The 25474-nt window shown below is 48.4% G+C and overlaps 9 protein-coding genes across 9 annotated transcripts; 5 read left to right on the forward strand and 4 right to left on the reverse strand.

Moving 5' to 3' along the window:
- The first annotated feature begins 92 nt into the window (after nt 1-92).
- On the forward strand, nt 93-3000 carry FOBCDRAFT_224577 (uncharacterized protein). The gene is made up of 4 exons (XM_031185131.3): nt 93-291; nt 403-470; nt 543-2626; nt 2678-3000. Exons 1-4 carry the CDS (start codon nt 264-266, stop codon nt 2820-2822), a joined length of 2325 nt encoding a protein of 774 aa, XP_031040773.2. The 5' UTR covers nt 93-263; the 3' UTR covers nt 2823-3000.
- On the reverse strand, nt 3001-4250 carry FOBCDRAFT_224578 (DNA-binding protein). The gene is made up of 6 exons (XM_031185133.3): nt 4087-4250; nt 4000-4025; nt 3909-3947; nt 3831-3859; nt 3622-3767; nt 3001-3573 (listed from the first exon to the last, which is right to left on the reverse strand). The coding sequence occupies exons 1-6, from the start codon at nt 4180-4182 to the stop codon at nt 3214-3216; spliced, it is 696 nt and encodes a 231-aa protein (XP_031040775.3). The 5' UTR covers nt 4183-4250; the 3' UTR covers nt 3001-3213.
- Nucleotides 4251-4388: 138 nt separating this feature from the next.
- On the reverse strand, nt 4389-5547 carry FOBCDRAFT_274679 (uncharacterized protein; the record flags this gene model as incomplete). Its single annotated transcript, XM_059611491.1, has 2 exons — nt 4389-4887; nt 4934-5547. The coding sequence occupies 2 exons, from the start codon at nt 5545-5547 to the stop codon at nt 4389-4391; spliced, it is 1113 nt and encodes a 370-aa protein (XP_059467252.1).
- An 870-nt stretch (nt 5548-6417) lies between these two features.
- Nucleotides 6418-8674, forward strand: FOBCDRAFT_38568 (P-loop containing nucleoside triphosphate hydrolase protein). Its single transcript, XM_031185135.3, has 3 exons — nt 6418-7988; nt 8035-8147; nt 8194-8674. Exons 1-3 carry the CDS (start codon nt 6495-6497, stop codon nt 8345-8347), a joined length of 1761 nt encoding a protein of 586 aa, XP_031040777.1. The 5' UTR covers nt 6418-6494; the 3' UTR covers nt 8348-8674.
- FOBCDRAFT_293856 (Rft protein-domain-containing protein) lies at nt 8183-10056 on the reverse strand (the record flags this gene model as incomplete). Its single annotated transcript, XM_054704750.2, has 1 exon — nt 8183-10056. One exon carries the CDS (start codon nt 10054-10056, stop codon nt 8374-8376), a length of 1683 nt encoding a protein of 560 aa, XP_054560725.1. The 3' UTR covers nt 8183-8373.
- Nucleotides 10057-10755: 699 nt separating this feature from the next.
- FOBCDRAFT_319998 (uncharacterized protein) lies at nt 10756-12048 on the forward strand (the record flags this gene model as incomplete). Its single annotated transcript, XM_059612034.1, has 2 exons — nt 10756-11420; nt 11466-12048. 2 exons carry the CDS (start codon nt 10756-10758, stop codon nt 12046-12048), a joined length of 1248 nt encoding a protein of 415 aa, XP_059464995.1.
- Nucleotides 12049-14791: 2743 nt separating this feature from the next.
- Nucleotides 14792-16946, forward strand: FOBCDRAFT_162255 (general substrate transporter). The gene is made up of 4 exons (XM_031185139.3): nt 14792-15084; nt 15138-15463; nt 15523-15983; nt 16038-16946. Exons 1-4 carry the CDS (start codon nt 14978-14980, stop codon nt 16764-16766), a joined length of 1623 nt encoding a protein of 540 aa, XP_031040781.1. The 5' UTR covers nt 14792-14977; the 3' UTR covers nt 16767-16946.
- Nucleotides 16947-20702: 3756 nt separating this feature from the next.
- FOBCDRAFT_224587 (uncharacterized protein) lies at nt 20703-21017 on the forward strand. The gene has a single exon (XM_059609661.1). The coding sequence runs from the start codon at nt 20777-20779 to the stop codon at nt 20945-20947; it is 171 nt and encodes a 56-aa protein (XP_059467253.1). The 5' UTR covers nt 20703-20776; the 3' UTR covers nt 20948-21017.
- Nucleotides 21018-23523: 2506 nt separating this feature from the next.
- Nucleotides 23524-24724, reverse strand: FOBCDRAFT_224589 (uncharacterized protein). The gene has a single exon (XM_054704754.2). The coding sequence runs from the start codon at nt 24713-24715 to the stop codon at nt 23828-23830; it is 888 nt and encodes a 295-aa protein (XP_054560729.2). The 5' UTR covers nt 24716-24724; the 3' UTR covers nt 23524-23827.
- Nucleotides 24725-25474: the final 750 nt, after the last annotated feature.

A 25474-nucleotide genomic window follows, 5' to 3' on the forward strand; every position in this document is an offset into this window, starting at 1 on the left:
TCAAAGAGAGGACGCCACAGCGCCACCTAACGAACGTGATGAGTGGCTGATGGAATGCCCCGCCGCCTTCCCCAGGCAACCTAAGCTCCAGTGACGTGTGCCGCCTGCCACTAAAGCACCTGAAGCTTCCAACTCCGGTGCTGATTTCAGCTCGAGCTTGATTCCACATCAACCTTCTACACATATCACCTAAATCTTCTCATTTCCTTGTCCTGATAACCTTGACTTGTAAAAAGAGGAAACAAAAGCAAATTTTGCCCATCATGGCTTGCCAGCATCTCGACTTGATCGGTACGTGAATCTTCAAAATTGACCCCGCCATTTGATCGACCACCAGTCATGATAGTTGCGACAAGCTCGTGGTCGACCTCGTTAGAACTTTGTAGACTAACTATACTGTAGGGCTGACACCCCCTAACCCTTCTCAGTCCGTCTATCGCGAAGACTGTACTCAATGTTTCGACTCCATCGTAAGACTCCCACTTGCTGAGCGCCAAGCCATTGAAATCCTTAAAGCTTAGCTTGCTGACCAAGTCGAATAGGATGATCCTGCTGGACTCGATGTCTGCCTTCAGTGCTTCAATGGAGGATGCGCTGGCGACCGTAACCATAATAGACTTCACTATGCGCTGACCCAGCATCCTCTCGCTCTCAACATCCGCCGCACAAGAAAGATTGTCGAACGAGACGAACCACCCACCAAGATGTCCAAGCTAGCTATCGCTGCTGAAACTGAGGAGGACCGATATGATACAGCGCTGACTGTCAAGTGCCTCGACTGTAACACCGAACTCGACCGAACACATCCCAAGCTCGCACCTATGGTCGACGGTATCCTCAAGGCAAACACATTTTCTCGAAAGGAAGAGGTTAAGGCATGGGAACAGGAGCTGACCAGCTGCGAGCATATCTTGACGCTACAGCAAGCGCCTGCTAAGAAGATCGAGCAAAACGATCTGAGCCATTGCTACGCTTGCGACCTACCAGAGAACCTTTGGCTGTGTATTGAGTGTGGCAACCTAGGATGTGGCCGTAAGCAGATGGGTGGCGTAGACGGAAATTCGCATGCTCTTGCTCACGCCAACGAGTCCGGTCATGGAGTTGCTGTGAAGCTTGGATCTATCACACCCGAGGGAACCGCCGATATCTACTGCTACAAATGCGATGATGAACGAGTCGACGACAATCTGGGCGAACACCTGAACCACTGGGGCATCGTATTGGCGGAGCGCCAGAAGACGGAAAAGAGCTTGACTGAGATGCAGATCGAACAGAATCTCAAGTGGGACTTTAGCATGACAACGGAAGACGGGAAGGAGCTCAAGCCCTTGTTCGGACCCGGTCTCACTGGTCTGAAGAACCTTGGAAACAGCTGCTACCTGGCCAGTATTATCCAGTGCCTGTTTGACATGCCGTCATTCCAGGACAGATATTTCCGACCCAATGACGACCTGCCCATTGTTCCCGAACCAGCTGCTGATATCGAGACTCAGCTCCGAAAGACAGCCGATGGACTTTTGTCTGGACGATACTCTAAACCTGACGCTGGTGTCGCTGGAGAGGGTATCACACACCAGAAGGGTCTTGCGCCAGCCATGCTCAAGCACCTCATCGGCCGAGGACATGAAGAGTTTTCTACAATGCGACAGCAGGATGCCCTCGAATTCCTTCAGCACCTGTTCAAGCTCATCACTCGATCTCCCCACCCCGATGGAAAGGACCCTACACAACCCTTCCGATTTGTTCTCGAGCAAAGACTCCAATGTTTGGGATGCCACAAGGTGCGGTACAGCAGCAACGAGCAAGACAACATTTTCATCGACGTTCCTCTAGAAAAGCTACCTCGGGAGGAGGGTTCGGAGGGCCCAGATGCTTACAAGCCTGTATCGCTCAAGGAATGTCTCGATAACTTCACAGGAGCCGAGAAGGTTGAGCTGACTTGCTCTGCTTGCGGAAGCAAGGATGGCTTCACCAAGCGATCCTTGTTCAAGACATTCCCAGATACCCTGGTTGTCAACGCACGAAAGATGACTGTGGTCAATTGGGTTCCTATCAAGGTTGATGTTCCTGTCCTTGTACCGGACGAGCCCTTCAACTTGGACGAATATCTATCCAGGGGACTGCAGCCCGGAGAGGAACAACTGCCAGACGAGCCTGAGGTCAAAGCTCCCGCTTTCGAACCGGATGCTGCCGCCCTCGCTCAGCTCGAAGCCATGGGCTTCCCTCGCAACCGTTGCGAGCGTGCTCTTCACGCTACCGGAAACTCTGACGCCAACGCCGCGATGGAATGGTTGTTCGGACACATGGAGGACCCTGACATTGATGCGCCACTTGATCTTGGTGCTCAAAGTGGTGACGCCAACACCGCCGACCCTGAGAAAATCGAGATGCTCGGAGCTATGGGCTTCGGTGCCCCTCAGGCCAAGAAGGCATTGAAGGAGACAGGTGGTGATGTTGAGCGGGCTGTTGAGTGGCTGTTCAGCCATCCTGACGACCAAGGAACATTTGATGATGATGCTCCCGCCGAAGCAGCTGCTCCTAAGGAACCTGCTGGAAGTGCTGATTTGCCCGCTACTTTCCAACTTCGATCAATCGTGTGCCACAAGGGCACAAGTATCCATGCTGGGTAAGAATTCTTCGTACAAGATAAACATGGAGACATGCTAACTACTTATAGACATTACGTTGCCTTCATCCGCAAGGCTTTGGGAGATGCTAATGTCCCCACTTGGGTGCTCTTCAACGATGAGAAGGTTGTTGAAGCTTACGATGTCGATGAGATGCGCAAGTTTGCGTATGTGTACTTTTTCAAGCGAGTCTAGTTGAGGCTATCGACTGTATAGCAATGGGTGAGGCGCAGTTGAATTTGAAGATAGGCTGGTTGCATGAGACGGTGAATGGCGCGAGGTTGAAGGGGCGATGGCAGCTATGGTTCACGCTGCCATGATTTGGTATCCGGGCATTAGAAAAGCAGATGAGACACGTCATGTAGAAGTGACTGGGATATTATGTCTGCGAAGATTAGATAACAAAATATCCTGATACGTATCGTACAAATCCATCATGACCGTTGAATATTGAGTATGGACAAACCAAGTCCCCACGGCGCCTTGTAACGCCTCTCAAGATAAATCATTCCTGAGTTATGCCGAAATCCACCAAAAGCAACTTATCCATCTCTTTCCCTCCATTATACACTCGAAATCCTCCAGCTTAATCGGTAAATCGATAGCTGACCAAAGTATCAACACGGTGATTCGCCGTGCTGAAGCCCCTCAGCTGTACCTTTTCTCCGTTCTCAATCTCCTTCGCATCCGAGTCACCCCACTCAACAGGGACCTCACTATCCGCATCAGCGTAAACGAGGACGTTAAATGTGCAATCGCCGCTAAGTTGAGGTAGGAACGTAACAGATGCAGTGATTTGGCGGAAAATAGCTGCGATTTCGGCCTGGATCTCTGTTTCTGTCTTTTCGGGGGCTGTGGGCGCGGAACCAGCGGGAGCGGCGTTTTCTTGGTCTTTGGAGGCGGATTTGGAGGACTTGGATTTCTTGACGGGTTGGAAGATTTGAACCTATCTTGGTTAGAGAGCTTGTACAGGTAGAGAGGATGGAAGACGTACGTCGAATTGCCAGCGCTCGACGTGCTCGCCTGTGTCTTTATCTGTAATGACGATGACAAGCTTGGAGATCTTGCCGCCGACCATCCATTTGTCGAGCTGGGACATGATCTTTTTGATGTAGGCTTTTACTTGATCATCGGCCGAGACTGTACTTTGTTAGTCGCAAGATTCGCAAACGGTCGTTGTGGGGGGAAGGATGATGAGCTTACCCAGCATGTTGAGGCCATATTTCTTGACGCTGGAGGTTGTCAGTTGATGCTCGAGAGAATCGGTCGCAATGTACATACACTGTAAAGTCCTCGGCAGGATAGACACCTCGTTGGAAGCTATCATATCGTTAACAAGATCCATCGACCGATAAAGCGTAGGTTCGCGTACAGAATGCTGTGGATAGAATATTGAAACTGTAAACCCAACGGTTAGCAAACTCTCGCCCAAGTAGGAAATCAGCTTTGTTCAACGTACAAATTCAGCGACAAGACGAGCGCTGCCCTTGAGGGAGAGCTTATGGACCTTGGACTTATCCTTGTCCTTACTCTTGGAAGCTTCCTTTGACGACATTTTCGGCGCTACTGGGATATCAATTGGAATGAAGGGTATCTGCGGGCGGTTGTGACGGGTTGAGTTTGGAAACTGGTGGTTTTGTTTACTTGCGGTTGCGGGGTGGAAGGGGTCCCAGGGGTCTGTGCGGCGGGGTTCACCGAGTCACCGAGCTTCACCTTGATTTATAGCAATGAGTGGTGATAAGAGGTTTATTTCTTGACAGTTTACCAACGTGAGAAATGAACTCCTTGAGGCCACTGAATCTGGGCTTGATCATTCTCTGTTATATTTGAATAGTTATAGTAGTTATTGTAATAATCATTGTAATCGTTATAATAGTCATCGTAGTCGTACTGGGGATCTTCCTCATCATTGTGGTAAGCAGGGTACGTATAATAATAACCTATGACTTGGGACGAATTGCCACTTGATGTGGTTGATGTCGATGTAGAATTTGATGTCGACGAAGTGGAAGTTGAAGGAGGTCTGCGACGCCTTCGTCCTCCCGACGTATCGTTAGCTCCGCTGGCATAAATAGCCCAGGATCGTAGAAATGTTCCAATGGTGAGCATAAGGGGCAGTAACTGTGCGACGGTAGTCAATTCGTAAACGCCTTGGATGTGGTTCCACTGTATAGGAAGTTCGGTCGAGAGAACCAAAAGTGTAAAGATTATGAAGCCAGATATTGCGCGGAGTATTCTGAGTCGCCAAATATTTCTCGACCTGAATATGTTCAGTCGTGCAGTTGAGTAGCTTGGAACGATCTCACCTCGCTCTCCTATGTCGCGAACTCGACTTGGTGACAGTGCAACAAGCGTTCAAAAAGATAAACCCACCAATGCCGACAAGAATCCCAATGAAGAATATCGAGCCAGCTATGATATATCCCTGACTTTCCAGACCGACCTTGCCAAGTATAAATATCACGTCACGGCAATCACGGTCGAGGTGCGGTAGAAAGGATGTGAAGTACCATGTTCCAATTGACACGTTAGCTGAGAGTACCGTAAGACTCATGAGATGGTAGAAATGTCCATGGCTCTCCTTTGAGAGTTGGAACGGGTCAAGGTGGGCTTGACACCTCGTGAGAATACGCCAGATGTATAATGGAATCTGAAATAGAAAGAATCCCATGGCTAGAAGAAGCAAGAAGTATATGTCGAGTGGCTGAAGGGAGTTGTAAGCTACTCCAATGGCGAGAGATGTAGACGCGGCTGCTGAAGAAAATATACTGATAAACCGTAAATCTGCGAGGTTCTCCTCAGAGAGGTATTCTATGAGAAGAGAGCCAAGCCATTGTGCGTAAAAGGCGGCTCGAATACCGACTCCGTAGACATCAGAACGGCCCGTTAGAGAGCAAAGCGGCTCGCTCCTGGTATTCATGGTTAAGTCTCATGAGCCATCGAAAGACGGATGCGAAACATGGGGAACACAGTTCATCCTCCATGGTGACTGGGGTCCGGCGTACACTTGTATACCATCTCGCAGCTCAGCACCAGGTTAAGACTCTCGCATAGTCGCGTAAAGAATGAGACAGACATACTAGTCAAACTCTCACAACCGGCGCCCAAGGCGATCATGAAGTAGTCCAACAGAGACTATGAAGCTTTTGGCAAAGAGGAGGACAAAGAATGCTTCATGACTTACCTAGGAATAAATATAACAAATCAAAATGCCATATAAATAAGGCGATCAAATGAAAACCAGGAATGACCCAATTACAACTCTGTTACATCGCCTAGTATCGAGGTAACTCCATCCCCAACTTGACAGAACCAAACGGCAGTTTGCATTTTGATAGGCCTTGTGACAGCACTTCAGGTATGACACCTGTAGCATTCGGGTACCGACTTGAAAGGGAGCATACACGATCGTTACGCATATGAGACTGGAAATGTTGTATATTTAAACCTGAAGGGTTGAAAAGCGAGGACACAGCAGGACACACGTGTCGCCTACTGCTTGTGAGCCCAGCTCGATGACTACAAAACCAAGCATTGTAATTGTACAACTATTAGTTCAATATCACAACATGAAATGCTGTTAACGCATGATATAGTGAATGTGAAGCGACTTGGAAGAAACCTATCGTTCAATCCAGGGTCCTCCGATAAAGGAATTTGAGTACGTACCTTCCCGGGGACAACGGAAAGTGGGTCTGGACAGGAAGGCGAACGGATTTGTCTTATCGATAAGAGATTTTTTGCGCTCGCTCTGTAAAACATCCCACCCATTTTTACGTCGCAATTTGTTCCCAGCCATTCTGCGATACCCTCGACCGCCATTCGTACAACTTCCCCCAGGTCGAATATCACATAAAATCTTTCACAATGGCTGCTACAAAGCATCTCCTCGCTGACAGCGAGGACGCCATCGTCGACCGACCCTCCAAGAAGACCAAGGTCACCGACGTCGACGAGAAGGCTCGTTTGAAGAAGGAACGCAAGGAGAAGAAGAAGGACAAGAAGCGCAAGACTGAAGAGCAGGAGACACCTGCTGACAAGACTGGCGATTCTGAGGCTGAGCGTGCTGAGCGCAAGAAGGCTAAGAAGGAAAAGAAGAAGGCGAAGAAGGCCAAGGCCGCTGAGGAGTCTGCTGAGACCACTGAAGCTGCCGAGGAAGCTCCCAAGGAGAAGAAGTCTAAGAAGGAGAAGAAGGTCCCGGTTTCTTATGAGTCTTCTGACGACGCTTCCTCCGACAGCGCTTACGTCCAGACCATGAGCCTCTCCAACGTTCCTCAAGCCGAGATTGACGAATTCCTCTCCAAGAACCAGATCACCATCACCGACCCCAAGACCGAGACCGTCACTCTTCGCCCCGTTTTGGAATTCCACCAACTTCCCGCTACAAACCTCCTTGAGAAGAAGCCCTCGCCATTCGCCAACTACAAGGCTCCTACGCCTATTCAGTCCGCCTCATGGCCCTTCACGCTCTCTGGCCGCGATGTTATCGGTGTCGCTGAGACAGGATCCGGAAAGACCATGGCTTTCGCTCTTCCCTGTGTTGAGGCTGTTTCTGATATCAAGTACAAGGGCACCAAGGCCGTTATTGTTTCGCCTACACGAGAACTTGCCATGCAGACCTATGAGCAGATGGCTTCCGTGGCTGCGCTGAACAAGTTAAAGTGTGTGTGTCTGTACGGTGGTGCTTCCAAGGATGATCAGCGAAACCTTCTCCGATGTGGCGCTGACATTATTGTCGCTACCCCCGGTCGTCTTAAGGACTTCATGTCTGATGGAACTGTTGATCTTAGCCAAGTTACTTTCGCCGTTCTCGACGAGGCTGATCGTATGCTTGACAAGGGTTTCGAGGAGGATATTAAGCAGATCTTGGGTGCTTGCCTTCCCCGCGAGAAGCGCCAGACACTCATGTTTACAGCTACATGGCCTCAATCCGTCCAGGCCCTCGCCTCTTCTTTCATGGTTACCCCCGTAAAGATTGCCATTGGATCTGGTGGTAAGGAAACAGCCGATGGATCTGTTGAGCTGCAAGCCAACACAAGAATTACACAGCGAGTTGAGGTTCTTGAGCCCAGAGAGAAGGAGTTCCGTCTGCTTCAGCTTCTGAAGGAGCACCAGCAGGGTAAGCAGAAGAACGACCGTATCTTGGTCTTCTGCCTGTACAAGAAGGAGGCTACACGTGTTGAGAACTTCTTGAGCCGTAAGGGCATCCGCGTTGGTGGCATTCACGGTGATCTGCGACAGGAGCAGCGAACTAGGAGTCTCGAGGCTTTCAAGTCTGGAGCTACTCCTGTTCTTGTTGCTACTGATGTCGCTGCTCGTGGTCTTGATATTCCTGAGGTTAAGCTCGTTATCAATGTTACAGTATGTCCAATCCAAATCGCCACCCGACGTTCGCTAATTTGTCTAGTTCCCCTTGACCATTGAGGATTACGTCCACCGCATTGGCCGAACGGGCCGTGCTGGTAAGACTGGTGAGGCTATCACCTTCTTTACTGTCGAGGACAAGTCGCACTCCGGCTCGTAAGTTCACAAACCCTCTGCGATAGATCCATACTTACACATTCAGGCTCGTCAACATTCTCCGAGGTGCCAACCAGCCCGTGCCTGAAGATCTCCTCAAGTTCGGTACCACTGTTAAGAAGAAGACTCACGACATGTACGGCGCTTTCTTCAAGGATGTCGACATGAACGCCAAGTCGACCAAGATCACATTTGATTAAGAGAATTACAACTATTATGGGGAGCACTATTGTTTTGCGGCTTTGCGACCGCGGACCGAGTTTAGACACTCAAGGATAAAATGGCGCTCGAGGACCAGGCTGCGATGATTAGATGTTGTTTTCAAAAAGTTTGCTTTTGGAATTTGGTAGACGTACATAAGAAGCAATAATGGGATGGCGGAGCCAGCGATCTTGACGAGAGATTTGATCGGTTGATCTGCGTTGTCTACGACTTTCAGTTGCTTGAGAAGGATAGCTGTAGCGATTGAGACGCCGAGTGTGCTCTCGGGAATAAGTGATTTGATCTTGAAGTCGGTTCCGTGTCTTTTGTAGAAGCGCTTGATGAATGCTCCGCTCCAGATGATGCGACACCCCATATTGATGATGTTGGCTAGTACAAGACCGATAGCACCGAGAGGGTAGATTCTCATGAAGAGGAAGGCTGATGTGGCGAAGATGACTGAGAATGCACCCATCCAGACAGATTGGATGTGAACCTCGGCTTCAGTAGCAACTGACGCCACGAATGATTCTGTGAGACCGTTAAGACCCATGAAGGGAATGTAGAAACAGTACGCTGCAAGCACATCACCTGCCCCTGAGCCAGCCCACTGCTTGCCTGCCACAATAGCCAGAAGAGGCGGAGCAGCAAAAGGTCCAAGACTGATGATGATTGAAGTCAAAAGGATGTACAGGCGAAGCAGAGTTTGCAGATTCTGCTTTGCTTCTGTCACTTCCTGAACTGGCTTACCGCCTTGTTTGACAGGTGTTACAGATGACAGCAAGCGAGAGAAGTAACTTCGGCTACTTTCTTCAACAGGCTGGAAGAGAAGACGGGCAAGAAGACTTCCGTAGTTGTTTGCGAGAGCATATGCGCCTTGGACGCTGGCTGATGCGAGAAAGGAGATGAGAAATGTGTCGCCTTGGGTGAGGAGATGCTTGACCACGCTCTGGGCCATCATGCTTCCTGCGAGACCGATCGTTGATCGGTCGAACATGGAGGCCCAGAAACGGTTCTCTTTCGAAGCGATGGTTTTGGGGAGTAGTGAGAAGCCGATTGACGAGGCGAGGCGATATCCTGAGACGAGGTAGACGAGGAGTAGTGAGACACCATAGGTAATCTGTCCAAGGGCGAAAGGCAGCACTCCGATATCATTGTGCTTGGATGCCCAAACAGCAGATCCAAACACAACGATACACCTCAAAAACGTAGCACTCGACTCAGCAGCAGCTCGTGTCCCAAACTGCAGCCTCGTCTGCATGAGAACAAAGCACGGCTCCGACAACAACTCCACCATAGCCGCAAACCCATAGAGATACAGTGACTCAAACAAATACGGCGTAGCAAGCGTAATCTCATTCGCATACGCAAGATACATCCACCCCAACCCAAGACTGACAAAACTTCCCAGTCCAATAGCGAGATATCCCAGATTCACCACAGCTTGACTCTCCTCTTTAGCCTGCGATCCCGAATCTCGTCGTTGAATAGCAACACGAAGACTTTCGCGTGCGAAGAAGAGAACTGAGAGGTAGTATACCTCGAGTTGAGTTGATAGGCCTAGTAGCGGTGCTGTGAGATACCGCAGGAGGAGTTGGTTGGCAATGAAAGTTATGAGGCGGGAGGCGAGTTGGAGGATAATTAGGAGGGAAGCGCCTTTGATCATTGAGGACGCTGGAGGGCTTTCTTTTTCAGAGGAGGGAGACATTTTGGCGGTTGGGGAGAAATGTGCGACTGTGGGTGGAGGGAGGATGTGATGAGGTTGAAGATGAAGATATCGCGGGTTGTTTGACACGTGTTGATGGGAAATGCGGGTGTCTCAGTGCTCCAGTGGATTACAGTGGGAGCTAGGGGTGCGGGAGTGCTAATGCAGGGCGGGACTCGACTGGGAGCTTTTCGCCTTGACACCCGATATAGGGTGCAAGAAAACAGACTGATAATGGAATATATACCAAAATAAAATCATCAAATAGCCCCTTAAGCTTATGAGAATTTACCTAAATATTTTTGGTTGTTTATAGTTTAGGACTTGAGTTTCATTTCCTCCCCTAGGTGACCTCACTCAGTGATTGACTTCACGTAGATACCGCGAAGCTTTGAGAAGGCTATGAAAGATTGTAAGTTGCCATGCCCAGGGTCATGGTCGAAAGCACCTACCTGTATCTTGATGTTATGGATTTCAGCGACTTCCATAGGTTGCGGCTGACCTGGCTGCAGAGGTTCTTGCTCAAGGACTGACCCTGCTAAATATCAACCATGTTTCCAGTTCCTTCCTTTACGAGCCAGTTGTAGCATACCTCAGTCCATCCAAGCACGATCTAACTGAACAACAGCATCCGTTTCCATTCATCTTCATCTTCATCATCCACAACATTCGTTACATACTGCATACCTTACATCGAAAAATATGGGTAAGAACAAGAAAAAGAACAAGACCAAGACAAAGAATGGCGAGCAGCAAGGAGAGGGCAGCAAGAATGCCGCAGCCTCCCAAAAAGGCACCCCAACCACTACCGAAGATGTCCAAGCAGCTCCTGACATGGACTGCCCACCATATTCTCTCTCACCACCTCCAAATATCCCCTTGGCAGTTCAATATCACAGAAACATGGTTTACCACCTCCTACAAGCAAACATCACCCTTGAAGATAAAGAAAGAAGCGTCTCTGATGCTTTTGTCACGACACGAAATGCCTCTGAGCGAGCGGCCATGGAAAGAATCGCCACCTTCTTCGGTATATCTCCTGGCGTTAAAAAAAGTACCGTATCTGATGGCTCCGAGCAAGACCTCAATGAGAACATCAGAGCCTTCATTCGAAAGGGCGTGCAATCTGGGCATATTACAGAACAAGATATCGAAAGTTTCGTTACTGAGCAAATAGTACCCTTTGAAGGTCCAACAAGCTACGCTGCTTTTTCTCAGATTCAAACATACCTTGCCCAGTGCGGCGTACCTTTTGTTCATCACCGAACATCTGTTTCTGGTGGTTCAGCTCCTGGGTGTAGCGTAAGAAGCTACATGGCACAGAAGGTCCCGAGCGAGATCATCGAGGTCAACGAGAGCCCCAACACGTACAAGATTACCAATGCCGAAGAGTAGGATTCTCAAACCGGGAGCATGGTCGACAACCCCGTTCACAAGAGCGACAAATCTGTTGAGGAGGAAGTTGAAGTTGCAGAGTCCGATCAGCCAGAGCATTCCAATCCCGAAGACACAAGCTCCATCAATGCCAATTGCAGCGGATATCAGGCTCAGAAAAAGGTTGAGGATAGATCGCCTGGGAGCGATGTGGCTTCTAAAGAGAAGGTTGATGAGGGTGATGGCCATGGTTCTCAAACCACAGAAGCCCACCAGTTAGACGACCTTGATGCTCAAGATACAGAGCCTGCCGTAGTTGGAGAGGATGAATCCTGCGGTAACGAGCCCAGGTCGGATACTATCGGCGAGTCGGACCATGATACGTACGAACGCAAAACCCTAGAATCGTGTGAGGCGGCAGTGGAGCAATCCAACTTTCATAAGCAACGCGCTCAAGAGCAGCTTGAACATGCGACGTCGAAGATTAGCCAATGCGACAAGATGGCTCAACATGCAGCAGCTCTTAGACGCCTGGTAAAGCAAAGGAGGGAGATGGAGAACCAAATGGATTATCACGAACGGGAAATCGAGGATCTTAAGGTCTCAATTCAAGAGGTCTAGCAGACGCCACATAGGGGGTGGCAGAGCTCTACTGATTGAGAGTGTTCTTGGGAACATAATAAACGGGTTGAAAGCCAAGGTCATGGCTCGAAAACAAGGCGTCGGTTCTTGCTCGGGAGGAAAGCGTATATCGATTTTTAGTCTATCATTCATGTGGTGTATCATTCAGCGGAAGAGGTCATTGGAAGAAGATTTCTCGGGGAGTCATAGACAAGTCAAATAGACGATGAAGAGACGAAGCGATGCAGTTCACTCTATCCGTTTCGTTGATTACACATTTGAAAGTGACGTATAATTTTGTACCTGAAGCGCCAAAGGTTTTAATGGGAGGCAAGAAAACTTAGGGCCTCTTTTCTTGATATGAATACTACTTTGGTAAATTTAGTATAGACTTAGAAAACCCTTTAATGACTCGTTTTCAACACCCAAGTTTACTATTGGAAGTTCTCTTGCCCCTTGAAGGGTTCCAACGTCCATCAACGCCGATAGATCAACTCCAGAGAATCAATGCCCTTCTTGTCATCAGGTGCCTAGTAAGTTGCAATAAAGGATTCGTTTCATGTAAGCGGAGGAACTTCCCCAGATCCTACGGTAACATGCCCAACCCCGCACAAGCACAGAAGGGCAACGTTATCGGTGATCCAAGGGACAGTACTCCGTACGGAGTAGGCACAGCCAATTCACAAATGTTGGAGATGATATGGGGTGCCCATGGAAAAGCATGCAGTCATACAACTCGGGGGTTGCAGTCAAACATTAGCGGGACGTGTTAAGCATTCAACGGTCCGACAAAAGAGACTAGACTAGGAAGGTCGTAGTGATAAAACGGACATTGTATTCGTCCAACGGTGATTATCCCCTCCCCCGCGGGGATTGTCATAGACCCATGGACATGGAGGATGGAGAGACATACATACTAATCGACTCCATAATACCGCCGATTCGAAAAATGAAGGATTGTATGAGTCGAGTATCCCTGCTCATACCTTCGAGGTCTCCATATCGTGATGCCGGTATCCGTGAGAAACGGTGCAGATCTCGGTGCTTTTGCTAACAAGACTTGGCGCTAGGTGACATTACCGGTCCGACAAGCTAGTGACCAGGGTTGTGTTATTGGGGTGGAGGATTGAGTTTTTGGAAATGGACATGATCATCAACTGACAGAATGGTCTCGCCCCGACATGCGGGGTTTGGGTTCTAAGCGATGCTGATGCTGATGGCTCCATGGAGTGAATGTCTGGGGAATCGAGTGGTTTGTTAGTCGAGAGACTGTTGAGTTAGTGTTGAAGAATCAGCCGCTGATCAGTCGACTTCGGGTGTAAGATGTACAGGCTTTCTCGCTAGCAATGATTCTCAACATATCGTAGTAGTTCAATTGAGCTCTCTAGGAACCTATACCACGACAGATAGTGCTCGGCACAACCTAAGACCATCAATCGCATACTGCGAGGCTGCAAATTCATCGTGGCAACACCAAACTCCGTATGCATATTGTTGAATCGCCAGCATAAAGTTAAGGTTATGCCCTGAACAAGGGTTTCCCATCCTCTTCTCCAACCACAGCAACAGCCACCAATTCAAGCTACAGCTCTGCCGCCTCACACACCTTCAGCCTTGTAGCGCCAAGCGCCTCATTCTAAGCGAGGCGCGACGCCATTTCGCAATCACAATAACGCATGAGATTTGTTTCCACATTCAATGCAGATTCTTTATGATGTGATGGTATTGTTATGGTAACTCGTAAAGATGAGCTGAACTGAACTGAGCTAGAACTAGAGGTTATTATTAGAGTAGACGTGAAAAAGAAAGAAAAAAGAAAAAAAGAAGTGTTGGGTCTGAATGCCCTCATGAAAAGAAAAGCGACCTTCCACAATAGGGCCGAAGTGGTTGATGGTCTTTGCGCGCGCTACTTGTGAAGCCGCCGGCTCCGAAAGCGTTACCAGCGAAGTTGGGCGTCAGCTGCTTAAACACCTTCTCACAGATGGCTCCTAAACACGCAAACACCATCAGTGAATTGATACTTTTACTATTGAAGATTACTCTCTCTTTTAGCCAGATATCTCTAGTTTCTTGTCGTGGCAAAGGATATCGTCAACTAAACTCATTCACCAAAGTTAAACAAACTTACCAAAAATGGTAATAGGCTCTTCGGCATCTGCGTCGCCGAGCCGGCCTGGCCCGGCTCTTGGCTTGGGGGAAGAGGTATCCACTCTTTAACTTACAACCCCAGGCCATGGGATATGTACTCCAAATACCTGAATGTGGAGATGAGTCCGTTAAGAACGAGGGCGCCGAGAAAAAAGACCTGGGGAAAATGGAGTTCGTTTGGGGAAGCTTGTTTGCTCTGACAGGTTCTACAACCCAAGACGACGAGATAGTTTACACATAGTTGTAACGCACTACATCTTTTACTATAGCTATATCATCATATGGAATAGACAAAACGCCACCATCTACCCGTCCTTTTAGGTCAAGCCGCTCTCCACGGCGAAGGCGTTTTATCTCCCTCGCCAGTGACGACACTCCTTGGGGGGGAGGGAAATAAACCACCACCACACCAGGACTTTGCTGAACCAATGAACCACATGACCTCCTCACCCCCAGCTTAGCTTTTTTAACTACACCATCGTAAGTTGATGGTGCGGCTGCTCCGCACTCCACTAGCTCGGACAAGCCGTGGAATAGCTTTAGCTCCAACCTAGCTTTTTAGCTTCTGGGGAGGTAGTGTTACGCAGGAGGTTTTGGTTATGCAGGTTTAAGTATAACAACACAGAAGCTTATGATGCTTGTTTGGGGTTTAAAAAGAGACAATCTCCCGCGTTTGTTTTTGGGCTTTGCTCTCCTTTTCTATCATCACACACACACACTTCACTTGTTTATACACTCTTAGTTCTCATTGCACACTCTTGCTTGAGTGTCGATCTTCATTATGAACGCAATTCGAAGGGCATCCCTCAGCAAGCCCGAGGAGGCTGGCAAGGCATGGCCTGCTATCGCCATCGGCTTGTTTGTCGCCTTTGGTGGTGTTCTCTACGGGTAAGTCACACTCCCTTTCACCTGAAGATCCATTGTGAGGTTAACAACCGCAGTTATGACACAGGTACCATCTCTGGTATTTTGGCCATGCCCTACTGGCAGCGACTCTTCAGCACCGGCTACACAGACTCCAAGGGCAACCCCAACATCACAACGGGCCAAGAGTCCAGCATCGTCTCCATCCTCTCAGCCGGCACATTCTTCGGCGCTCTCTCCTCTCCCTTCATGACTGACTACATCGGTCGTCGTCCCGGTCTCATGATCGCCACTTGGGTCTTCAACCTCGGTGTCGCTCTCCAAACTGCTGCTACTGCTATCCCCATGTTCTTGGCTGGTCGATTCTTCGCCGGTTTTGGTGTTGGTCAAATTTCCGCTATTAGTAAGTTCACCACATGACAGCTTCAGAGTTTCGGTCTAGGTAACTAACACGATTTTTAGTCCCCCTATACCAGTCTGAGACAGCACCAAAGTGGATTCGAGGTGCCATCGTCGGTTCATACCAATGGGCCATCACAATCGGTCTCCTCCTCGCCGCCATCGTAAACAACGCGACAGGCAAGCGCAACGACACAGGCTCATACCGTATCCCCATCGCCGTTCAATTCGCCTACTCCCTCGTCCTCTTCGGTGGCATGCTCATCCTCCCCGAAACACCTCGATTCCTCATCAAGAAAGACCGTCACGACGATGCCTCTCGCGCTCTCTCCAAGATCCGCCGTCTCTCTCCTGATCACCCTGCTGTTCAGGCTGAGCTCAGCGAGATCAAGGCGAATCACGACCATGAGATGAGCCTCGGAACATCTTCATACATTGACTGCTTCAAGCCTCCTATTCTGAAGCGCCAGTTCACTGGTTGTGCTCTCCAGGCTCTTCAGCAGCTCACTGGTATCAACTTCATCGTAAGTTCTCGCTTCACTATCTCATGGTTATGAGACATGGCTAACAAGCTTTAGTTTTACTATGGTACCAAGTACTTTGAGAACTCCGGTATCTCGAGCGGTTTCACCATTTCCATGATCACATCAGCCATCAACGTCGCTTCCACACTCCCTGGAATGTACGCCATTGACAAGTGGGGTCGTCGTCCTCTTCTCCTCTGGGGTGCCGTCGGCATGTGTGTCTCTCAGTTCATCGTCGCCATGTCCGGTACCTTCTCCACCGGCCAAGATAGCGCCGGAGTTATCTTCGTCAAGAGCTTGGCTGGCCAGAGGGCTGCTGTCTCTTTCGTCTGTATCTACATCTTCTTCTTCGCCTCAACCTGGGGTCCCCTGGCTTGGGTCGTCACTGGCGAGATCTTCCCTCTCCAGACCCGTGCCAAGTCCCTCAGTATGACCACCGCCACCAACTGGCTCTTCAACTGGGCCATCGCCTACTCTACCCCCTACCTCGTCGACTACGGTTCCGGCAAGGCCAACCTCCAGTCCAAGATCTTCTTCATCTGGTTCGGCTGCTGTTTCCTGTGCATCGCCTTCGTCTACTTCTTCATCTACGAGACCAAGGGTCTGTCCCTCGAGGAGGTTGATCAGCTCTACGACGAGGTCAGCGTTGCCCGAAAGTCCGTTGGATGGAAGCCCCATGACACCTGGGAGCACCGCAACAGTGTTGCTGGAGCTGGTGGCAAGATGTTCAACGAGGGTCACGAGCAGGGTGAGGTTTCTCACACCGAGAAGAATGAGGTTTAAAGAATAGAATCTTGTAATGATATCGATTGATGAGGAGGATGTCGGTGGGATTACCGAATTTGGAAGTTCTGCTGGTCGGCGCTCCACATGAGCCGGCCGGATCGGCCCCACACGGTCGGAAGATTACGATTATGAGATGAGATAAATAGCTGATATCCATGACTTTACTACTTTTGTTCATTTGATCTCCGTCAAAGTGACCCCTTATATGATGTACAAGAATGCTTTGATATAGACCGGTATCAGTGCCTCTAAGCTCACAGGTGTCCTTACGAAGAACACCTTACATCTTCTAAGTTTGTATCAATGTTGAAGCACAAAGTTTAGAGACAAACCAAGCACTGCATGTGCCCATTAAACATTACATACAGTCATTTAATAGGCCAAGCAGTCCATTAGGTACACCATGGCGCCCCTCATGTGAGGCCATTCAGCCTCACGTGCAACAATGAATGAGGGACTTGTGAGGTGGATGGACATACGGACCGACGTCTTCATCATGGAATGTTCCCTTCAATAAGCTTTCGAAGACTAAAACTCGTGACAAAAAATTTCCATGGATGCTCAAGGCTTTTGTGAAGCCCAGATATCACGATGCTTGGACCCGTAGACTTAGAACTTATGACCAAAAGATTTATTCTAAGAAGCTTTTATGCCCTATCTTGCACTTGATATAAGCTTTTAATCAGCCATGTATCGAAGTGCCATTTATCAAAGCTAGCTGATTTCTACTCTAGTCCGCCAGATAATATCTGCAATAAAAATGACTCTAGACTGCTCCATCTGAGCACATTCTTTTCCATCGACTGTTAATATGCCCCTCATCTAATATGTTAATCGTCGAAATAAAAGTGAGAAAGGCCGACTAGTATGACATTTCCATCTTTTCCGCCTTCTTCTCCTTGAGCGTGGCAGTCTTGTGCTGCATCTGCATACAATACACTTCAGTCGATCTCGCTGGTCGTCGTCTTGGCATCAGATCCATCTGGAGGGATAGTCAAAATAACCTCGCTAGATGATTTTGTATCAACCCGTCAGGATCTTTTCAGAGTACAAGGTTCTTCGATTTTATCTCAGTGGCGAAGCTGAGAAGGGTGAGATTCAATATATCAATATCCATCATCGTGCATCCAGAACAGATATTCCCTCATACCAACCTGCACGATCTGCTCGTAAAGAGAGTCTCCCGTAGTTTCTTTCGGAGTCTATCGCCACTTGCCCTCCCCATTCTCCTCTACAATTCCATGAAGTCGGAAAATTTGTAGGGTTATGGAGATATAGATATCGTCCATCTTCTGCGACGCGCATTGCAGGTCAATGGAGTTTTTTGAGAATCGAATGGTCTCCCCCGTCGTATGGAAATGCCGCGTCTTCCAATATATATAGTATAGTCTTAGTGTACTGGACAGGATAGCCATAGTGTTCTCGGTAGTGATCAAGGCTAAAGCTTTCGAACTTTTCCGGGTTGTCTCCATTCACTTACTGCTCGAATGAGATCTTGGCGTCTTGGGTTTTTGGCACTTAAGGAGTCAGAAGACATTGAACCTCTTTTGTCGTTTTGTCGTTTTTTTTTTTTTTGCTTCTTTATTGCCCAGTCGTCGTAGTGTTAGGTCGCATTTAGAGTGCGTAGTGTATGTCGCTTAGCTGAGCGGGATCATTGCCTTGACGGGTGTACCAGCTGCCTCCTGTCCTACATAGCAGCGGATACTCTCATATCCACAGATGATCTGGTAATGTCATGAGCTCTGGAGTCGGCGGCCAAGAACCATGAATGGCCTGTACATGTCGAATTGGATAATGTGGCCGCGGCCTCTGAGCTTACACACAGTAAGCAAAGAGGAGTCAGGGTAAGCGCTCTTGAACGAAGAACTCGCTCTTGTCCTTGATTGTACCGTCAGGCATCTCAACTTGAAGGAAGAGCTCGTAATCCTCGGGGTAGGGGACATGGTTGATGATGGATCAGGGACTGTGGTGGCAGTACCAATTTTGAGCAGTTCAAAATATCCCTGTCCATTAAAACCCCCATGATTCACAAGATCTCCCAGATGACGAATCGAAACTTCTGGAATTGTGTTCGTGGTATAAGTTCTTTTAGAATGAGGGAAACGTCCCTCGAGGGTCTATACCAAACGTGACGAACTTGACCGCCTGAATCTTGGCCTGGTCTCACACGGTTTCATTGATGCGCCTTGGCGTTATGGCGGAGGAAGCATCCCCGTAGAGTCAGGGATAGGTGCACCGTATGTCGTGGTATTGTATCTTCGCTATTCAATAGAGTAATGTTCTCCAATGATCCTCTTCGGCGGACCGCCAAAAGTCGGTTATGCGCTCTAAGCGTTGCTCAGCTAGAGCCAGACTCTCCTTGAGCTCTTCGTGGAGATGAAGAGCTCGTTGTTGCTTTCACGGAGATGATCATTCTGGTCGTTCACGAATTGGTTCTCCTCCTGCAGAAGCTTGACGCGGTCCTACCTCCAGCCAAGACAGGGGGCTAAACTCAACTGTCTTACTGGCAACCCAGAGCTGGAAACCGGCCCACTGGCCGTTGAGGAAGATGTTCCCTCAGCTATAGCTGTAGGACCCATGTGTGCCTGGTGTGTTGGCTTCACGGTAGTTAGATGAGATTCGTCATTGTCAAACTACCATGCTCATTATATGTTGACACTCGCAAGTATATATATGCGCGCAAGATGGCCCTTCAACTGTTCTAGAATATCGCGGCGTATTCTCTGTATTTGACTGGAAACTCCCAGCGGCTGAGATACCGTCCAGGTTGTGAAGGCCTAAGATCTTGCTGCCCTGGAAGATTAGGGAGGGAGCCTTTCGGGCTTCATTGTGGGTAAACTGACAAGATACATCTTGGATATGATAGGTAACAAAGAAAAGACAGTTTGTAAAGCGACGTAAGGCGAGAAATTGCTTCAATACAAGCTATATTGTAGGCAGGCTGAAAGTAAAGGGCTCATAACGGATGTGCCAATTTGGCAGCAATCGTAAATGCACTTATAGGTATGACAGGCACCAGACCCATCCTCTTGGATCATGGAGAATGGTTGAGTCGAGTCCAAAGTATGGATTGATGCTGTCCTTGTAAGATGCCGCTGTTGGTCATCCTCAGTAGTATTCCAATGCGAATGCCACCGCAACTGGGCTTTGTTCATGCAGGCTATAGTGACGGGGAGAATACCGATCGACTCTGTCAAGACGCCGATGAGTATCAGCCGTCGTCGGTGGAGCTGCTCTCCAAATGGTGAAGCCATGCAGACTCTTTTCCGACTTTGCTGAAGTCGAGTCAACAGTGAGTTTGTACTTATTCACATATCTCATCAACCTTGTGCAATCTTTTGAGTCCTGGGCTGGCGTCGACTGGCCCCCTCCGTGCCAGTGCGCGAAACGGCGTCAACGTCTATAGACTTGTGGCCTGAAGACTAACTGTTAGTTCCTTTATTATTTCAAGGATTTCTACTGAGCTATTTATTAGTAATTTTAAAACTCACTGTAGTTATAATATTAACAATAGAAGCCTTAGCGGTGTTAGATGTTGTGGTGCTCTCGGCAGTAGGAGGGCCTCTGACAATAGCAGCGACCAGGATCACTATGTCACGCTGGGCTGGCGTTGACATTTACCCATCCATAGCATCCAACGTGGCTGAATGATCACTTGTTTTTGGTCCCCGTGATTAGTAGAACACTGCGGGCTGCGGCGGATTCTGCGACTGTTGCCTCGTTCTCTGCGTATGCTGCATAGGAGAACTCGTTGAGGTGAGCTCTGGGAGGATGGTATATATAATATTGAGGATCCCTGACTATCCGGCGATTAAAAGAACAGTTCATTACTTCTTGAACCCGTCTCAGATGGATCGGGTTTATATATAACTATGACTAGTCGAAGCCAACGTTGGCGAACACTGCCGATGAGTGAGTGCCTCTACAGCCCGGCCGTGGAGGGTTCGTGCGGCATCGTGGTCGAAGATCCCGAGCTCGGCTCATACATAGGATAGTGAAATGGTCTTATGAGGAAGACAGTGTGTGGCGTCTACGCGACAGAGTTCGGCAAAGGCGAGTTGCCGGTTTCGCTCGAGGGCGGCGATCTGTTGTTTCATCGTTTCCTGGTTACGGCGATGGGAGAGCCTTGTTCGGTACGGATGCGTAAACCTGGGTTGTTGGCTGCCTGCTCCTCGTAGTGTAAACCAAAGTTCATAGAAAAGAAAATCGACGGTCTCGGGTCCATCTATAGAGTCAGACCGGCGCCGGACATGGACGGTATAGCGAATGCCTTCCTTGGCTAGCTGGTCTACTGATAGTGCCAGAAGGAGCCTCGTTTCTAAGTGATGAAAAGACTTAGTTTAGGTAAGTTTGGTATATCTTAGCAAGCCTTTAGATCAGTTTATGTTGGCATCCTGATTCAATGTTAAAAACTTTCCTAGTCCCTGAGGCTTAGTGGTATCGTTGCCTCCAGGTATACCGCAACGAGTCTTAGTTTGCTCATCATCTCAGAGGAAGAAATGGTTCCAATGGTCGGATTTAGAAACATTATGCTCAGCCATAAGGATATAATGATCTAAAGCAACGGTGTACTTCTGACCGGTGTCTTTCTTACTACCAGCAGCCTACTTCTTGGCCTCCTTGCGGGCATTTCCCTTGAGACGACCGGAAGGCTTCTACTGGACGGCTCAATAATTGTAAGTGCATGATAGAGCGTTTTGGTCTGGGTCACAATAACCCTGAAGTGGCGTACGAACTTGGCACTGCGTGCATCTTTGGCATTCTGGTTGCCGAATACTTTTACATAGCAGGCAATCTCACAGTGGTATTAACTGCGCCCCAGATAACACCGGGCAAGTACCGACTTGTCTTTGCGGGTGAAACCTCCTGGATTGTCATGGATCTTGTCATGCAGACTGCCACCAGCGTGAAACTGCCGAACAGTTTCCGGTTCATTAGGAATAGTAGTTCCATAGTTTCCCAGATTCGCAGGTAATTCTTTTCGGGTTAGGCTTCCTCTGATGCGATCTTCCATTCATCTCCTGCCTGGTTTGAATGAGTCTATCAACAGATAGACACGACAAGTCCTCATGGATCAGGGGTCTGATGGCTATTAGCCACTTGAGAAGGGTCATCATAAGTCGCAGCTGGTTATTCTTAAATGGATTAATCAAGGGGAATTCCTCCACGACGAGGTCCCTGACCTTGTCCCAATTATCGAAGGCCGAAGAAATGGCAAACAGGCGGCTTCCTGTTGCTCGATGTGCCTAGACTCTCAGCTGCTGGGGCGTCTCGAAGTTTTTGTCGACTTCGATATCGACTATGTCGTGGCTCTCGACAAGCTGGCGCCAGGTATACATATCGCAGTAGTTACTAGCGTTGGAAGCTATAGCTCTAGAACTGAAGTTAAATGGGAGCTCCTTTGCGCTATATGAGCTAGATGTAGCCGTGGAAGTTCCTCACTTATATAGTTCGAAAGGATAAGTTCCCCTTCCATTGGTCATGTATCAGGGTGCCAGTTGCCAGTCTGTTTTTGTTTGAAGTCTTTTGCTTGTTGAGATAGTCCAAGCCGATGAATCCAGTTGCTTGGTCGTCGACGTTGCTGGTGCTGTATCCGAACGGTGTGGCTAGAGCACTGGTGGAGTGCGACATGACTCTAGACCTAGTCCTCAGGGCAGTGGGTTACTCATATGCCGAGCCAGGGTAGTCTCTTTGTATCCCTGGGTAATATTGTCAAACTCTCGTATGACACGGTGGGCGATTGCAATACTATACTTGATATGCCCGATCTTTGACAACTCTGTTTCACGTCGTTTGCTCTTCTCCCTCCTGGAGGGGGTTGTTGGTAGGGCCAGTTCCATTGGTAAAGGCCAGGCATTGGTCATACCTATTTTGGATGATGACTGCACAGCATGTTCCAAAGAGCACTTGGGGTCTGTAGCATTGGCAGTCCAACCGAAGCCGCAGAACAAACATATAAAATCGAAGATACATGAACTACCGTGAGTTTGAATCTACTTCTGTCGTATCATCTGCTGACTCGCTGATGAAAGTAGACTTCCCAACGACGTACCTACCCACTCATTTGTCAGTCATGCGAATACTCATCACTGAATGGGTAGCTTACCATATGTACAGTTTCTGAGAGTAAGATGCATCCGCGCCTCATCTTCAGTCATGAGAGCGTTGTTGAGAGTCACTCCAATGTAAGCTTCGTTTCACATGTTGACAGAATCACGATGCATGCGAACTTCCAGCGGCTGGTCGACACTCTTCAGATCGACATTCTCAAGAGAAGGTTGCCCCTTCGCATCCTTCATTCACAAACGCATTCTCTATTGGGAGGTTAGCACTGCAAGGAAACCTAGTGCAAAGCAATATATGTACCTTTCTGTAGTCATGGAACCCAATCATTGGGACTCGATGTTGAGGACTGTCGTAGTCGCCTCTTGTATTGATACCGTCTCCTGGTGATCTCCTGTAGTTGTCATCCCAGGTTGCTATCTATGTTTCGAGATCAATCTCAACCACTGAGACGTTGCCAAGATCTCGAAGGACAAAAGAGGGAGAAAAGAATATATACATATATATGTCGAAGATGTTGTCTGCTGCAACTGGGTCTGAGGTGCAAAGTTGACTGAGTTCTATCCTGGGGATTTAGGAGTATTTATACTTTTCAGAAACAGGCGTTACATAATCTTGTTTTATTCACCGTCATTTCATCATATGATTTCACCAGTGTTTGTCCAAGTTTGCCTTCTGCCTAAGCAAAGAGCAAACATTTACAATAGACAAACTATTGCACAACCATGTTTCCTGCAGCACTACAATGAACAATTGCAAACTTAATCTTAATATTTATGCTAGGCAACATCATGCCCATTGCATATCACATCCCATTTTTTACTTGCTTTTCACCAAACGCTTTCAGCAGTGGTTTCCATCCCACCAACAAATCCAGCCAAAACCTTGGGCAACAATTGCTCTCTCACCAATCCTGCATCGTTTTCCTTTGCTACTTTGCAAATGTCAAACTTGAACTGCGAGACACCCTCCCTGTCGTTTGCAGCAGCAACCGCTCACTCCTTCTGTCCAGCAGCCCGTTGTCGTTTCGCAGGACGTTCACTCTCCTGTTCAGGGGGTGGAGAGATGACAGAAGACGTGGCTGAAGATCGCTCGAGTTTCTTGATATACTCCCTTTCCTTGGTGGCCCAGTGGTCAGAAACCATGCGCTCTGCGTCAAGCCTCACCTGGAGTCTCTCCGCGGCCTTTTTCGAGGCACTGGACTTCTTCCTGTACAGGTCTCGCTTGTTCCCTTGAACCTTTCGGACCCGTTCCTTTGTTTCCTGTATCTGATACATAAGCTTGTTCTCTCTGACTTCGAGTATAGACTCCAGTTTGTCGAGTTTGTCAATGTCAGTAATGGCGTCGATGTCGGAAATATCGGGAATCGTGTCCTCATCTCCTTCTTCTTGCTGTTCCTCCTGCTCCTCATCATCTTCATTCTGCTCTCCTTCAAGCTGTTGCTCTTGTTCGTGCTCCTGTTCTTCATCTTGCTCCTCCCCCTGTTCGTCTTCTTGCTCTTGTTCTCGTTTTTCCTCGTTCTCTTGTTTAACGTCTTCTTCGTCTTCTTCATTGTCTTCACCGTTTCCTGCTGAACTTTCATCCTCTCGTGCTTCGGTCTCTCTCGGTTTCAGGCCCATGAAAAGTTCCATTTCGCGGTCTCTGTCGTTGAGCATGGGATAATGCTCTGGGCCGCGCCACATATCAGGGACACCCCAGTACCTGGCAAACGCCTTTGCAATGGTTTGAACGTGTTCGCTATAAGGCCATATGGCCTGGAGTACCAACAGATAGGGATAGTAATATAATTCGGGATCTTCTATTCGCCCTTTTCCTTTGATCCTGATGTAAAAGAGATGTTTGCTTGGGGACTCGTAATTTGGGCATTGGCGGTGAAATTCCATGGCCTCAATAGTCTTCTTTGCCGCTTCTCCACACATCCGTGGCTTGGCTTTTTCAAAGGCTTTCCAGAGTAGTTCTGGTTCTAATATCCTTTCATTTGCCCTTAACGCAGCCGCTCGCTTTGGCCTTGGACTGCGGCTCTCACTCATCTTTCGTGAGCGCGGTTTCGTCTTGGAAACCTCGGGTTCTGATCTGAGTCGTGTTTAAAAGATTGAACTTGTCGTCCAGAATCTTAATTTATCTCACCTTATCTCTGCAAGTGAGTGAATGGTGAAATCAGAGTTCGTGGTGTTGATGAGAAAAGAAGAAATGAGAATGAAATGAGGCAGAGTTTTTGTTATGAAGCGAGCGTCGACGATGAATCAGAGGCTCGCAGCTTTGTTTTTTTGCATGCGCATTACACTGCGGAACTAAGGAGTTAAGCTTAGCCATGAACCCCCATACTTCCAAATTTTAGTTGGGTCGAGAAACAATACTTTAGACTGCATATCAAATAAACATTAACGGGCTTCTACTCAATTATCAACAATAATATCCTGAGTACACCATAAAACCTCAAAGGTATGGGTTTATGCCTCAGTAGTGACTCTTTCCAATGACTCCAATTAAAGATTAGTCTCATTAATACTGTTATAAGTAACTGAAGCTGGCTGAGAAGGTGCCCAGCATCCGAGGACTCATCTCAAGTCAAGGTACAGACGGTGTTGCAAAGAAAGCATGTGCGTGTATTTATATTCCAAGGTCCTCATATGCCACTCGTC

Source organism: Fusarium oxysporum, chromosome V (assembly GCF_013085055.1).
Source record: "Fusarium oxysporum Fo47 chromosome V, complete sequence".
NCBI lineage: Eukaryota > Fungi > Ascomycota > Sordariomycetes > Hypocreales > Nectriaceae > Fusarium > Fusarium oxysporum.

Coding starts and splice junctions, on each gene's coding strand:
- FOBCDRAFT_224587 (XM_059609661.1), top strand. CDS start 20,777: ATGAGGAAGACAGTGTGTGGCGTCTACGCGACAGAGTTCGGCAAAGGC.
- FOBCDRAFT_224577 (XM_031185131.3), top strand. CDS start 264: ATGGCTTGCCAGCATCTCGACTTGATCG. Junction 292..402: donor CCAGCATCTCGACTTGATCG/GTACGTGAATCT, acceptor ACTATACTGTAG/GGCTGACACCCCCTAACCCT. Junction 2,627..2,677: donor GGCACAAGTATCCATGCTGG/GTAAGAATTCTT, acceptor AACTACTTATAG/ACATTACGTTGCCTTCATCC.
- FOBCDRAFT_162255 (XM_031185139.3), top strand. CDS start 14,978: ATGAACGCAATTCGAAGGGCATCCCTCAGCAAGCCCGAGGAGGCTGGC. Junction 15,085..15,137: donor TTTGGTGGTGTTCTCTACGG/GTAAGTCACACT, acceptor TAACAACCGCAG/TTATGACACAGGTACCATCT. Junction 15,984..16,037: donor TCACTGGTATCAACTTCATC/GTAAGTTCTCGC, acceptor AACAAGCTTTAG/TTTTACTATGGTACCAAGTA.
- FOBCDRAFT_224589 (XM_054704754.2), bottom strand. CDS start 24,715: ATGGAATTTCACCGCCAATGCCCAAATTACGAGTCCCCAAGCAAACAT.
- FOBCDRAFT_224578 (XM_031185133.3), bottom strand. CDS start 4,182: ATGTCGTCAAAGGAAGCTTCCAAGAGTAAGGACAAGGATAAGTCCAAG. Junction 3,768..3,830: donor ATATGGCCTCAACATGCTGG/GTAAGCTCATCA, acceptor AACAAAGTACAG/TCTCGGCCGATGATCAAGTA. Junction 3,574..3,621: donor TCGAGCGCTGGCAATTCGAC/GTACGTCTTCCA, acceptor TAACCAAGATAG/GTTCAAATCTTCCAACCCGT.
- FOBCDRAFT_38568 (XM_031185135.3), top strand. CDS start 6,495: ATGGCTGCTACAAAGCATCTCCTCGCTGACAGCGAGGACGCCATCGTC. Junction 7,989..8,034: donor AGCTCGTTATCAATGTTACA/GTATGTCCAATC, acceptor TAATTTGTCTAG/TTCCCCTTGACCATTGAGGA. Junction 8,148..8,193: donor GACAAGTCGCACTCCGGCTC/GTAAGTTCACAA, acceptor TTACACATTCAG/GCTCGTCAACATTCTCCGAG.